At 34.8% G+C, this 15,631-nt stretch overlaps 1 protein-coding gene across 6 annotated transcripts in view; it reads right to left on the bottom strand.

Moving 5' to 3' along the window:
* Nucleotides 1-637: 637 nt before the first annotated feature.
* The window catches only part of LOC134527414 (ubiquitin-conjugating enzyme E2-24 kDa), a 29,645-nt gene continuing 14,651 nt past the window's right edge, over nt 638-15,631 (bottom strand). For all 6 annotated transcript variants that reach the window (XM_063360084.1, XM_063360083.1, XM_063360082.1 and 3 more), the window contains exons 5-6: nt 4,456-4,603; nt 638-2,126 (exon numbers count right to left, since the gene is read on the bottom strand). In XM_063360084.1, the coding sequence (XP_063216154.1) occupies nt 2,029-2,126; nt 4,456-4,603 (246 nt within the window). In that variant the 3' untranslated portion in view covers nt 638-2,028. The remainder of the gene's footprint in view (nt 2,127-4,455; nt 4,604-15,631) is intronic.

Below are 15,631 nucleotides of genomic sequence, written 5' to 3'. Positions count from 1 at the left end.
TCATTGTACAGAGCTTTGGACAACAGCTTATGTGATTCTACGTAACTGCGGCAAATTCTGTCCCCCCCCCCCCCCCTTTTTTTTACATAATGTGCAATGATGCCAATAGACCAGATACATATGGCCTTCCTACAGGTGTCTACCACCATCAAAAAACAAAATTCCAGAGGCAACCACCATTCAGGTAGCATCATTGCCACTGAGGGCCTCCAATGAGTAGTTTTCATGTAACTACATACGTAATAAACATTTAAAAGTTTTATGCGAGGTTTTTTCTAAACAAATATTTGTAATAATGGAATATTTTAAAAGAGAAAGCTGAACAAATAGCACAATGTCATTTGAGTGATTTTTTTAAATGAAGCAACTGATCTGTACTACTTTCCCTTCAAGTTTTCCCTGTTAATAAGTTTTATAATCCAGTCTGTTGAAAAACATCTTAACAGGGTTTTATGTATATAAATTGTTCTTGTTTTGGGAGTATGAACGGGATAAAACTCGGTCCAATTGGTTTGAATAGCACAAGAAGTTGGAGAACTTAAGAGTGCCTCCACTGCTTGATATAACACTATCCTTTGCCTTTTCTCTTGACCAGATTTATTTCTTTTATTGGTTGGAACTGAAAATAAAGTACAAATTGAGATTGGAAACATTTATTTTCGATATACCATTCATTATGACGCAATACTGAAACACATCACACAGCAACATTCCAATTGTTATTTCACTTTTGACAAAAACTTTGCTCATAGTCCAAGAATATCTTTTACTTGTGTTTGTGGAGTTGGTATAAACAATAATTGCACTAAAAAAAATAACTTTGTAGGAATTCAGGAAAATGACGTTAATTCATACGTTCACAATATTTCAAAATGGGTAAATTTTTAAGCATTAAATACTAATTACTACATACATGCATTAATTCACCATAATGAACTTTGGTTGTTTCCTTATACAATACACAAAGAAAAAACCTAAGAAAATTTGTACAGTATCATGTGTATTGACAAAAACTTGATGAAAACTTATCAAAATAATTCATTTCTCATGAGTATTCCCTTTGTCAGCCAAAATTCATCTTAAAAGTAAACATGTCAGATTAAAGCATTTACATTTTTATAAGTTACAACTTTTACAAGCATTCTACAAAAAATTCATAGATATAAATGGTTTTTGGCTGTTACAGTTTAAAGTCTACGAGTTCATAATCAAAGCATGTGATAAACCGAAATTAATTTTTACAATAGCCCACTTAAAAATATGCACTTTTCATTATTTCAAACATGGCTATTCAGAGATACAACAATTACATATGACACCTAATATTGCTGACTACCTGAAATACATGAATATCACTAACGAGCAGACAAGTCCAATTTCATATTCACAGGATACGTTTCGAACAGGAATCATTGACATTCTAGCACCTGTAGGAAAACTACAGTAAACACAGCACAATTCTTCATACTGAGGGCTCTAGATCGGAAACAATAAATCAGGAATGTACAACAGCATAAGAAGACAGCAATTATTTCAACAAATTTGGCCAAGTCTAGTTTTAGAAGGACAATGAACTAACTTCATGAATAAAAACTTGACTTATTAATTGAACCTCTTAACTGTTACAAACATCTGCAGAGTGTTTGATATGCTCCGTACATTTTTCCTTCACTATTTAGCGCATGTATCAAACGACAAATAAAAAAAACAGACAAAATAGGTACAAAACTCGAGTTTGCCTAATCACATACCACATCTTAGAGATCTGAAAGACATTAATAAAATGTCCAGCCTTAGTTCACATGTTCATACACACACGAAAATATATTACACACAAGAATCCATGTCATGCACACAGACAAGTACAGAACCACACAGAAGGGAGGAGGCTGTTATCAGTCGCTACAGGAATCAAAAACCTATAAACGTGCCTACGAAGGCAGGCACACCAATCATTACACACATCAGCGGCACATGACAATGTCTGGGCGAACAGTCGTCACACGACACACCGGCAGTTCTGGCGCATCACGTAGCATAGCGCTTGGTCCACAGCCGTGCAATGCGGTCGTGCTCCTCCCTGTTCTGCAGATACTGCGTTGCTATGCTACCAACAAGCGGGTCCGCTGCAATCACATACCAGCCGCAACTCTGTCATCACTTGTTCACTCTCGGCCACAACCTGAAGCGGTGGTGGCACAGTTACCCCACACAGATTTCTTGAAGTGTGAGATGTGGTGGACCTTGCCTTTAGTCATGGGTTTTCTCTGAGTACTCCATTTCCCCCTTACTCACTCATTCTGTTAATGCTCCAATTGAATCCATCACCTCTCACCGTATCCAATGACTCCAAAGAGACGTTAAAATTAATTAATTAATTTACCTATTGTACTAGCTAGTTTGTAAGAAAAATAATGAAATCTTCACACAGAACAAGTTTATATGCTAGGTACAAGCTGTATTTTTATATCAAACTTAATTTAGATACAATTTTTTTCTTTTATGTAAGAGTTCAAAACCTTGCTTCAACCCCATACTCTATTTTATATATAATTTTTTTTTTTAGAAAAAGCAAAGTAACATATTAAGAACAGAGAAATAAAACTGGGCAAAATTTGGTGTTTAAGCTTAAAATCAAACCGAACCAAACCCATGACAAAATTTCTTGGCTCTAACTGTGAACAAACCTTGTTCAAATATTCCTCAATGTTTGCAAACACAGTAAGTATTCAATTTTTCAACAAAAACTTTGGTTTTCAGTTTTTATAAAAAGCAATAAAAAATTGGTTTCTATTCCTAATTGATTAACTAAAAACATAGAAGTTATTGATTTTTCCTGCATCATTAAATGGCAATTGAAAATGGTAATTCAACAACAAATAAATGATGACTTTGCACTAGATCTAAAACATAATATTTTAAGTATGTATATATAACCTCAAACCATGGAATGGCTCAAACTCTGCTGGCTTCCAGAACCTGATGGTAAAGATACATTCATATCTTCCAGTTCAGCATTATCAGCACTCTTTATATATTTTTTCTTACAATTCTGATGCAATTTGTTATTAATAGTCAGCAGCTCTAACATGCATGGTTTTATTGTTGGCCTTAAGGGGCCCGCCTCGTCAGGGGTGTATGTGTGTTAGTGAGGCGGGATGATAAGCGCGACGCTCGCTGGTATTTATAGCACAGTATCGCCTCTAAGCTCAAGGCTCTGAACTGGCGCGCAGTCTTCTCGTCGTCAATTGATAACTGTGAAATTTGTGCGGTGACCGTATTTTTATATTACGGGGAAATGAAGATAAAGGTGTAATGCAAGCACTTAAGTGCTTTCAAGAATCTGTACCACTTTTTTTACACCTAAAAATTACTCTGAAAACATGCGTTTCAGCCATTTTAACTCTTCTAGAAATACAGTTTAAAAACATGATCCAAAATTAAAAGTACTTTTCGGGCCTCAGCGAACTCTTAAATGTTTTTCGTAAACATACCCCACTCAGATATCTTGAGTAGTTTTGAAATCACATTATTTTTCCTGAAGCTCTGCACACCGTGTGTGTGACCAGGTAGGCGGGCCCCTTAATGTGCACAACGGCCAGAACTCATAACATTCCAAATGACAAACACAAGTACTAACAACTTAATGTGTTGAAGCAAACTGTGTCAGATAAACCATACTCTATGTATGACACATGTTTTGAGAGTTTTTTATTCTAAGATGTAGGTGACACTGAAAGAATGAGCTTGTGTACATTTTCCGCAGGATAAACGTTACGTTAATATAAAATATTGTGAAGTAAGAGAAACATACAAACGTAACTGAAACAGAAGATTTCAAATGTCGGTTCTCGGTCTGGTGATTTAAAGGAACAGAAAAGTATAGGAACTGCACATGCCTAGAGTTTGAGACCAACACAAATTTACTGATGAACATTCAATTAATCAAACTAATTAACATGACACTTTGAAATGAACCCACTGGTTTGGTTTCGAAATTTCAAACTTTGCCCAGCACAACTTAAAAATATATTGCAAGTTTTAAACACTGTATTAACATTTTAAGTAACGAGGCAATAACTAAACTACTACAAATAAATACATAAAAACAGAAATATCAATTTAATTACATATTTAATATTTACATATTAATATATATTATTTATATATTATCTGATTTGAAAAATTTTAAGGAAAGGCTAACAGTTGCCTGTTATATTTACACTGGGATTGTGCAAGAGAGAAAGGGAAAAATTAAGCTCTTCCTTCATCGCACTAGCTACACAAAACCTTGCACACTAATCGCTAGCACACAAAGCAGCTGTTTAAACAGTACAAGTTCGCCACAAGACGAAGTGTTCAAGATTGTTTACACATTCTTGAACAAGGCTCATGTACATTATGTATGTAAGGGCAGACATGCTTGACTATATAAACAAAATATTTATTGGTTACCTGGGTTACAGTCTGTAAGAAGTGAGCAGATGGAAAGGAGAACCTTCGAAATGGTCAAGGCGGGAGACCAGTTATCCTTCAAGATGTCCAGACATATCACCCCTTGACTGTTAATATTGCAATGGTATATTCGCGTACGAAATGTCACCTATGAAAACACGTTACTTTACATACCCTGTGCTAATATTCAAATATGTATTACAGTGATAGCCCACCATGCAAAAACTCCTAATGTGAGGAATAAATTTTTCAATAATATTGACTAAACTAGAGCAATTACATTACATACAAAAAGTATGTTTTAATTAAACTCATCTTAGTGAAAAGGCAAGTTATTCAAAAACTTAAAAAATAAAAAAAATACAATACAGAACACAGCCTAAAAAAATTAATAATTATGCATAAATATAGCAAATAATGAATAAAGACTGACTTGAATAAAGACTGACTTGTAATTTTAAAATAATTTAGTCACAAAATTCATAAGATTTTTATACAGAAAAATGATGTACACTTGTTAAAATCTATTATCCAAAATGGTAACAAAGAACCAATCAGAAGAGTAAACATAGGCATATTTTGTTATTGACTATGCCTTTTCATCTCAAATGATCAGCAAATGTAAGATATTTTCACACCTGCATTCAACAAAATGTGCACTGCATATAATGACAATTTCACAGGGAAACTAATTCTCACCACTCCTTAGCCAGGCTTTTAACTTTGATACATCATATTTACAAATATTGGCAACTTGTATTAAGACTAATCAAATTTAATTTAATCAATTCTGACTAAAGGTACTGTGCTAGTGACAGCATAGGTAACTAGTAAGTTTCTGGGTATAGCATGCTTTAGAGAAGACTTGAGAGTATGTTAACACAAATATGTTGCAAAGAGGATCTCATGTAATAACTATAAAATAACAACACATGTTGAATTGTTGGTTGAAGTAACATGAAGATTAGTTGGTGAAGTCAATATTTATTTAATTTTCTAACAAACCTTAATTGAAAAAGCGAACAGTAATTTTTGATACATTTTGATAAAACATGGAAAAAACTTTTTTAAACCTAAGTATTAAAATAAATAAATATAACAAAAAAGATATACAGTAGAGTATCATTCATCTGAACGTCCAAACACCGGTCTATTCTAAATAACGGACATATTTTAGGTAGGACTTAAAATTATAACATATATCTGAATTAATTAGAACGGCCTCATATTTTATCACACAATTCCAGCACTTGATGCAACACATTGTGCCGATGGACACCAGCCTATTAGTTCTGAATACAGACACTATTAACTGATAGCATATTATAAAATTTTCTGCACAAATATTCAGGTGAGGTCTGTAAAGCTGCAAGTACATGTGTGTATAAAATGTGTGTCTAAAATTCAGTAGAACTGGAAATGGACAAGTTTAAAAGGAAATGCGATTCTCAAGACGAAGAAAGTGACAAGAAAACGTAATGTGTTGATTCAAAAAATGTTAAAAAGCTTAAGAAATTAGATTGCGGTATTAGTGTATTAAAGCTTCAAAATTAACAATGAGTTGAAAATCAACTACCTATGATATAAAGATTGAAAAAAAAAAAAAAAAATCTTCAATTTGTTTTGCAATATGATTCACTGCCAAGGAAAACACTGTGTGGTGTTAAAAATACCAATCACGACAAAGTGCTGAAAGAGTAGTTTTTCCCACACACAAGTGAAGGAATGCCCATGTGTGGCCCTATGTAAATTTAATTAATGCTTTATAAAAACATGAAATGGGTTTAGGAAAAATAAGTTTTTGTAGGGCTATGCAGCAACAAAACAAGCAGTTCTGAAGTCTGACATTGGGGAAGTTAACATGCTATGAGTATTGCTGTTTTTGAAGAATGACTTTCCTGGATTCTCTGACAGTGCAGTAAAGTATTATGGCTTCTAGTTTCCAACGTTGACAACATGCCTTCTCAACATACAGCGATACGAGAGACAAACACACATCTTTGGGGGAGACTAGTTTGCAGCAGATAAATATAACCATAACTGAGATAGTGGTCGAAATAAATTTGTGTTACTAATCTTCAACTAAATAAGCATGTGTTTCATGTCAATTTCTGACTTATTTTATAAATGTATATAATCTTTAATCTGAAGCATGCAAACTCAGTATGCCAAATTTTTCTGTAAAATGCCATATACTTGTACTTAATACTATTGTTATTGATAAATTTTGACTTTACAAACCAGTTTTTTTTCCCAACAAATTTTTTCACCAAAATAACGTGTTTTATTTACCGAAATTGACCAATTTTATTTACAATTTTTCATTGGCCGGAAATGAAGCATCTGTAAGGGATAGCCATAGCTTTATTCGTAAATGTGGGAGGGGTAAGCGGGTGATGTGTTTTTTACTACACATAACTTCATCACCGAAACTGCAGTCCTTTGCAAAGAACTAAAAGCATCTCAGATGAATAATTATAAACTATATATAGAATTGAATGATGTTTGATGACTTACAGTTAAGCTCAGAAGCTGTACGTAACAGGATCTCCATGTTTATAGTGGGTAACGAATAATGTTTGATGCTGACTGTGTTTGAAAACTCATACATGGAAGTAGTTTCGAACCCCCAAACCTCTTCACATTAACTATACGTGTTTGTGATAACAGCGACCATGGAATCTGTAGTCAACTAACATCTTCCATTTTCACGTACGTATTTAATTCTGTTAAATGTTGACTCAAACAAACGTGTTGTTACCCAGTGTTCTAAATAATCATAAACAGTGTATTTTTTATGAATTTTTAGTAAGCATTTTCTTTGTTAAGTTACACATTGGGTTATATGAAAAAAACAAATGAGCATTTAACAATTTAGGCAGCAATGAATGTTTTTAACATACTGCATTATAAATGACTAAATAGTATTTAAAATTTTAAAAACATTGGAACCATTAAAAATTTCATGCCTATAAAAATTTCAAACGATTTAGGTTTCAAAAAATGCTGTTCAATGGCTCTCCGCAAGGAAAAGAGTGATTTTAGTGTTAAAACATAAATGTTCTAAATTAGTCTCATATCTTACAAACAATTAGATACACCGAACAGCATATCCTACATATTTTTGCCCAAAAAAAAAAAAAAAAAAAAAAAACATAGGGTTTGTTTTACCAACTTATAACATAATTGGTGCAGGATTTTGTTTTAAGTTACTTCTTATAAGTACCTTAATAGTTATTTTTATTTAGATTTGAACTTACTTTAATCGCTTGACTCTACCAAATGTAAAACATACAACAGAAGTTAAAAAATATCTGCTTGCTGTGGCTAAAAAAGAGCAACAAAAAATAACACCTAACTTTAAGAAAGTCAGCATAATCCAAATTACAAGTTCCAGTCATGACTTGTAACTTGATTATGTTTACTTCTAAAATGTCTGAAGACTAGAGGACTACTTACAAGCAATTTCGAAGAAATTATATAAAAAAAAATCTGTTTCGAAATCTCAACGCAAGACATAAAATACAAGCGAGCAATTTTGTAACGATGAACCACATGTACTGTGACAAATTTTGATCAATGTGAACTGTAAAGATAGTAAAAAAAATACAAGCATTATCTAACTAAACAACATTGAAGGAATAAAATTTCTTAATCCCAAACTTAATATTAGGAAAGAGGTAGGCCAAGAAGTATGTACTTTTGCCTTAAACTAAAAATATAAGAATTGTACCTGAAACAAAATATGTTTTACTAAATTTACCAAAAAATTATTGGAAGGAAAAAATTTACTTAACGTAAAACAAAATTATAAAAATAAAAATTGCCTTCTATAAACACCACCTGAATGCACTGAAAATAATAAAAGATAAAACCTCCTAGCTATAACACTAGGTTACTGAGTTGAAATTCTTAGTAGTAATAACCTCTACATTTTAAGGCAGTTTAGCACAGCCACCTAGTGAGGGATGTACTTGTGTTAGTGAGATGGGATGATACATGCGACGATGCAATTTATATACTTTTGGTATTAAAATAAGATAAGTTTAAACAAACATACTGTAATTTTTAGATAAAATAGTAAACTACAGTAATAAACTGAATTAATGGTACAAACTACTTTCTAATAGACCAAAAATAAATTTCTAGGCAAAAAAAGAAAACTGATACATGAACTAAACATATTAACAATATCATAGAAAACTGGATGAAAATATTTTATGTCTAAAGGTCCCCTAGACGATTATAATAATATTGACACTGTATTGAAGCTTGATTCAATGTACTTCAATAATCACGGCTATCTCACCATCAATATTCATTAGTCAAAAATTTGTGTGGTCAATTTCAATGGTGGTGTTAAAATGGTTTCCAATTTGGATTTGTACTTTCTGGCCTTGACTTTGGCAGTGTTTAAGAGGAAAAAACAAAACAAATGTTAGCAGAACTAGTTATTAAAAAAAAAAAAAAACAACAACAACAACACTGTTATGCGTCAGAGACTTTCCGTAACATTGAGATACCTAGCATCTGGCATGAATTTTGAAGACTTGATTTTTAAGGGTGCAACTGCCCCGCAAACATTGGAAAACATTATGGAAACTTCCCAGGCAATAACAGAGGCACTGAAAGACAATATTCAGGTATGAATTCTTTTTTATTATTCTTTTGGGCAATAAGCACAAAGTTCAACAATGTGGGCTTAAATTCTGCCACCCACTCAACCGGCTTCCATGCCCTTCCTGGGTTGTGAACTCACGCATCCCTTGTTGAACCAGTGAGGAATGCCACCCCTGGATAAAGTCTTCCCTGGCCCTTCACAGGGTGGCCCATGTTACAAAGACTGCGGTAAAGAAACCAGCAACATAACTTGAACATAAACACATTATTATTCTCATATCTTTCGTTGCAAGAATTTTTATCTGTGTTCTCTATGGCATGGTCCACCAATGCACCATCCAAATCGATACATGCCTAGAGATGAAAAGCAATGCTGTCACAAGCAGCTTGACAGAGCCGTACTGGTATCCTGTGAAACTCTTATGTGATAGCTTCCCGCAGTTTGGCCAAATTGTGTATGTGATGTTGATACACTTTGTCCTTTAAAACATCCCATAAGAAAAATTCAGGTGGCCACTACACAGATCCAGCGGTTCGGGAATGTTTCGCTCAGCCACTCTTGCACTGGTATAGCATAGTGTGGCGGTGCTCCATCTTGCTACCACCACAGGTCATTTATGAACGGTCGTGCAGACAGTAAAGGATACACAGTGTCTGTAAGCAATTTAAGGTAATGTTCTCCAGTAATGGTATCATCACAAAAGAATGGGTCAATCAACCCATAATAAGAGAGACCACCCCAAACCATGACACCAGGACTTTGGTCATGCATACTGATGTTTACATTTGGATTTTCTTCCTTCCAGTACACGCAATAATGTCGGTTAACACTTCCTCAAACATGAAATTTGGCCTCATCTGTCCAAATGATGTGTTTTTAAACTTGGATTTTCCTTCAGCATTTCCAGCCATTTTTCTGCTAACTCCAAATGCCTATCCGGAACATTGTCATCAAGATCATTTATCAAACAAGGATGATATAGCTTTAATTTCAGATCCTTCATAATTCTCTGCAGTGTTGTGTGTGATATGTTCAATTCTCTAAACATACGCCTTTGAGATTTTGGTTTCCTAGGGGATGATTTAATGGCTTCTAACACACGAGCTCTGTTATCATCAGTATGCATACTTTGGGGCCTACTCGCTCCCCTCGCGTGCAAATTTAGCCAAAATTTATTATTAATTCTTGCGATTGTTAACACAGAGGGGACATTTCCTCCAAACTCTACTGCCTAAAGATGGCGGGTGGACGGATGGCTGGCGGACAGACAGATGTGACAGATCTTTGTGAGTCCCACTGAATTGTTTGTTGCAGAATACAAATGCAAACAACAAACATGCTGTTCCAGAGATAACCGCTCTGCCATCCTGTCTGGAATAGTGTTGCCATATCAAAACTTTTTGTATAGAATTGCAAATACTACAGTCAGTCAAACATCATATACATTATTTATGGGCCATCCTATACAATGCCATAGGACACCCCCATGATTATTAGTTAGAGGACTTAGTCCTCTGCAGTAATTATGAATTGCCTTCTCTGGCAGAGAAGCTGAATGTAAAACTTATATGGCCGTTTTGTGGTCCCTTTAAAATCTGTTAAATGTTTAATCCTAACACGGTTCTGATGGAAAAAGTTAATGTCAAGGGAAAATTCAGGAATACCCACATTGTTTATCTAAAACAGTTTCACACTTTTTTTTGTCGTGGCCAAGTGTTCACTGACAACGGACGTGTGCGCGTGGTACTCGGTCAACTAGAGCCTACCCGTCTAACCTTCCTTCTGTATGGTGAGCTGTCATCATTAATGCAGGGCTGTTAAGTCAGTCTCATTTTCTGGGGTTTGAGCCAGCTCCTGATAATGCTTCGTCTATAGTAACTTTATAGACTGATAAACTTAATATGTTCAAATCACCACCTAAGAAAAGCATGTCAGCCATCTATTTACAAACGACCTCTGATTGAACTTCACACATATCTGAAGTCTCAAAAATTGAATATCTTGTAAAAAACGTCAAATCTCTTTGTACCAAGGTCGACGACTTAATAAAATGAAAACTTTATTCTAAAAACGTTTCTATTAGATTTACGTTCTGAAACTAAGTTAATCAAGCAAGAACTTTGTGACATCAAACAAAGTTTAATTTCACAAAATATAAAAGGAAGATCTTATAGTAAAAATGTCATGGAACCAATAAATGGCTCAAATAGTAAAAATGCCATATGTGAAAATGTTGAAACCCCTATAGGCTTTAGTGATAACAGCTCTGACCCACTTACATTCCAGCACGAAAAGCAGCACGTTCAGCAAGAATGCTGACCAAGATCCAGGTGGTTTTACCATTGTGCAATAAGGACATAAATCCAAGATATCTACTAACACTGAAATGAATCGAGTACAGGAGAGAAAAAGAAAACACCCATGCAAATGGTCATTAGGAACATTCTCACCCTAAAAACTCTAGAGAAGCCCACACCGAAAAAAAAAAAAAAAACGAAAGCATTGTTCTTTACACGTCTAGATCCCGTAGCTCAGGAACATGATATTGTTGAATATATCTCCAAGGAACTAAACCTAACACACGTCAAAGTAACAAAACTATGGACCAAATACAACTTGTACGCTTCCTTTCACATCTCAGTTCAAGAAGAAGACTTTATAATAAACAACATTGTATTCTGGCCCTGTGGTTGTCTGTTAAGCCCATTTTATGGTAAGTTATACCCGAATCAAATTGCAGGAAACAGACTTATCTCAAAAACTCAGAATCGAATGCTTCTAATGCTCGTTCAACAGAGCTCTCTTTAAGGCAAGTAGCACTATTACTTGATCCTTAACTCATCCGAGCTCTACATCAATATTGTCTGTGATGCCCGTCTGTGATGTACTCTAAATTACATTTTGTCTCGGAAGAGTGGTTCAACGAGTTTTCAATTGCTTATCAAAATGTTAGAGGCTTGCGCACCAAGTCAAATACATTCTTTGGAAATCTTATAAACTCAATTTATGACATTATATGCCTGATAGAAACATGGTTTAATGATAAAAGTTTTAATAACTATTATTTTACTGACCTATTTTCAATCTTCAGAAATAATGGAAATGAATTACTCATAAAAAAAAAGAGGCGGTGGTGCTTCGGACAAAAGTAAACTTATTTCAATCCAACCAATAACCAAGTAAGACTATCTAGGTATTGAATCAGTGTGGGTAAAAATCAAATTAACTCTAACAAAATTCTTGACCTTTGGCAATGTTTACCTCCCCCCGACCTTTTAATATATATACTGTATACAAGTCGCCAGCCCAGGTTAAAATTTCTAATACGGTTTGAGGTAGTTGGTTAATTCACCGCCGCAATCGCCACCATCTCTAGGGCATTGACTTGTGGTGGTCCCTAGCGGAGAAGTGTAAAACTCTTCAAACACCCCTTCCCCACCCTCCCTCAAACACGCGTTGTCCTCCACCTACCCTCCACCCCACCTCTCATCCCAGCAGTTTTGTGACGCAATAACTCCCGTTGAACGACCTTGAGCTGCAGTGTAATGTTTCGCCAGGGCGAGCATTTCACAGTTCCTTCCTCAGATTTTGGTTTCGGGTGCGATGCGGTGGAGTGTATTCATTCTGTAAGCGGTATTCTTAGTTTTCGAGGAACGATGGCAAATTTCAGAATGGGCAAGAAATGTGATTAAACTGGTTGTTGTAATACGAGAAACAGTACCATGGGTATATCTATGTTCAGTTTCCCAGTGAAAGACAAGGATCGGTAATTTTTTTACTTACTAGTCTATTTTAGAAGTTTAGTTCAAGGACCAAGAGGTTGTGATTATGAAAGTAAAATAGGTTCGCTCAATGATTAAAATGGTTTGTTTTTACTACGACATACGTGCTTCTGTGAGGTTATAGAATTATTAACATTTTATTTTCGTTCACCTCCATGTGAAGTGTGTTATTATTTTGAGGAAATTAAATTCTTGCAAAACAAAACGACTCTTGTAGACACAACTGTTATGAGTTACGCATGATGACCCTGCCGTATGGTGTATGTAAATTTTTACAATGTAATTTACATCAAATAACGCAAAGTAAATAATTTCTGACGCTGAAATTCACGATTAGGTATATGTAAGGTTGAAACAATAAAATTCTACCTTCAACCGTACACAAGAAACACAAAGGTTTATGCGACACTCAAGTTTAACGAACACTTAAGTGTGTGCCCTATCCAACATGAAAATATAAAATATTGTTCGGCGTTTTTCCCATTATGTTGACATACCTTCAAATTTACCAATACACAAAAACACGTAACAGTCATGATAATTACGTTAGGACCGTAGTAAAAATGGAAAATGATTGTGCTAATGTTGCATTTCAGGATTTTTATTATTAACAATAATAAATTGAAAGTATTTACATTATTAGTGTAAATAAAATGAGAACAATGGCGTGGTTCAAATATCAACACAAATAGGTTTCCTTTTTTCCTTATTTCGTTTGGCGCATCAATATATGTGTTTTTCAACACCAAAATCTTGCAAACGTGGAAATGTGTAATTATTTTCGTTTTAATAATATGTGATTATTTTCTTAACCTACTGAAAGAATTTCATCACAACCTAGTAATACACTACGCATAAGTAATATTTAATCTTGAATTTTGAGACAGTTTTAACAGTAATTTACTTCAATGTACGCATATTTTAATGTACGTATTACTTGATAAGGTTATTTTAATGACATAGTAGGTACACTGTGGTTACTGATATTGACTGATAGAAACAGATTCTAATGACAATTTTTTTTTTTAATTTCTTGAATGGATTTTGAAAAGTGGTAAAGACAAACTTCTGGAACTATCAGACAACAAACCTAGAAACCGTGTGATATGCGCTGATCATTTTGAAGTGAACCAATTCAAAAATGAACTTAAGAAGTCATTAAATTATTTTGCCGTTCCTTGAATGTTCACACCATGCAAATCCCCGCCACTAACTGAACAAAGCTTCAACACAGAGGAGACTGCTTCCAGTCCTTGTTCTTTGACACTACAAGAAGAACATATTTCAGAAGCTGACCCACAAATAAATCAGTCACATGATAAATATTTGTTTCAAAAGAAGACTTTCTGCTTTAATGCAAGCATGCATTAGGGAAGAAACAAAATCAGCGTTACCAATGTGGTTCGACACGTGCGGCAATCACAAAGAGTTTCTTTTACGGACTTTGGTGCGCTGCCGTATTTTCCATCAGGTGAAATGGAGCTCGAGACAAGAATGTGATGCAAAACGAAACAATACAAATGTGAAAGAAATTAGTAAACTGAAAAAACTTAAACACCAATAATATGTATGATAACGCTACATGAGTGAACCATTGTTTTTCAACTAAATATATTTGTATAAGTAGTACGTGTGCGTGGTCGTTTGCAATATGTTATATGCTGGCATTGACATTTAATATCTTGATTTTTCTGATAGTGGTTTACTTCAAATATGACAAATTACAGCTGCTAAATCACTCATTCGCAGTATTATTAGTTGTTACTGTAATTGTTGGACATAGTAATAGGGATGACCCATTTGTTTATAACAATCAACGAAAATAATAACGTAAGATGTTTGGAGATTCACGGGTCATAAAAAATAACTCGTTTAAACTTTAGAGTTCACGTGATTCGCGGCGATTTTTTATTTTTATATTCACGGTGCGTTTTTGCTATAAACACCACAAAATTCCAACTAGTAGATATTTTATTTACCATGAACTATTTATTGTGTCAATAACACCCACAAACGTTTTCATGTATCAACAAAATACCAAAAATAAATAAACACCAGTTTCCCAGAATACCATAGACAGGCATGCTAATTTATTGTGATTGTTTACGCCGGATCAGGCGAGAAAATCAAATAACAATTAAATAACACAAATTCGCCGCAGGCGTATCACATCAGTCCCTACGTCATATTCTCGGCCAGCACGAAACGGGAAGCGACAACCGACGTCACACATCAAAGGTTGTATAACTGTTGTCACGAACTGCCATATACACCTTACACTAAAGGAAAAAAAAAACTTCCTTTTCACATATATGATAGAATATTTAATAGTTCCGAAATCTGCTACATGGGCTGAAAGAGTAAAAATGTACAATGAAAAAATGTAAACAAACAGTCAGTCAGCTTGCTGACTTTCGCTATTGTGACCGAATTGTGACATTACATATTGTTCCCTAGCACCCTAGAATTTTATCTCGATGGTCAAAGCTTGGCGCGTGGAGCAACCGTCCCGTCGGTGTGTTTTCAAATACTTTATAATGGTATGTTGTTTCCGTACAGCGTGCGGGGTAGCTGGAAAGGAGGTGATCAGGGGAATGAACAAACCGGTTTTGTCGCTGACGCCTGGGTGGGGGGTGCGGGGGAATGACAGCGGGCGACAGTGCTGCGCTCTAACGTGCAAATAACAAGCTAAGACGATACAAGGCGTTACGGCAGCGCACTGCAGCGGTGAAGTTCCCAAGCTGCTCATCATACGCTCATGAAAAACGTAGAG

This window comes from Bacillus rossius, chromosome 1, assembly GCF_032445375.1.
Source record: "Bacillus rossius redtenbacheri isolate Brsri chromosome 1, Brsri_v3, whole genome shotgun sequence".
NCBI lineage: Eukaryota > Metazoa > Arthropoda > Insecta > Phasmatodea > Bacillidae > Bacillus > Bacillus rossius.
The sequence above is the reverse complement of the archived record's forward strand: the minus strand, read 5'-3'. Positions and strand labels throughout refer to the sequence as shown.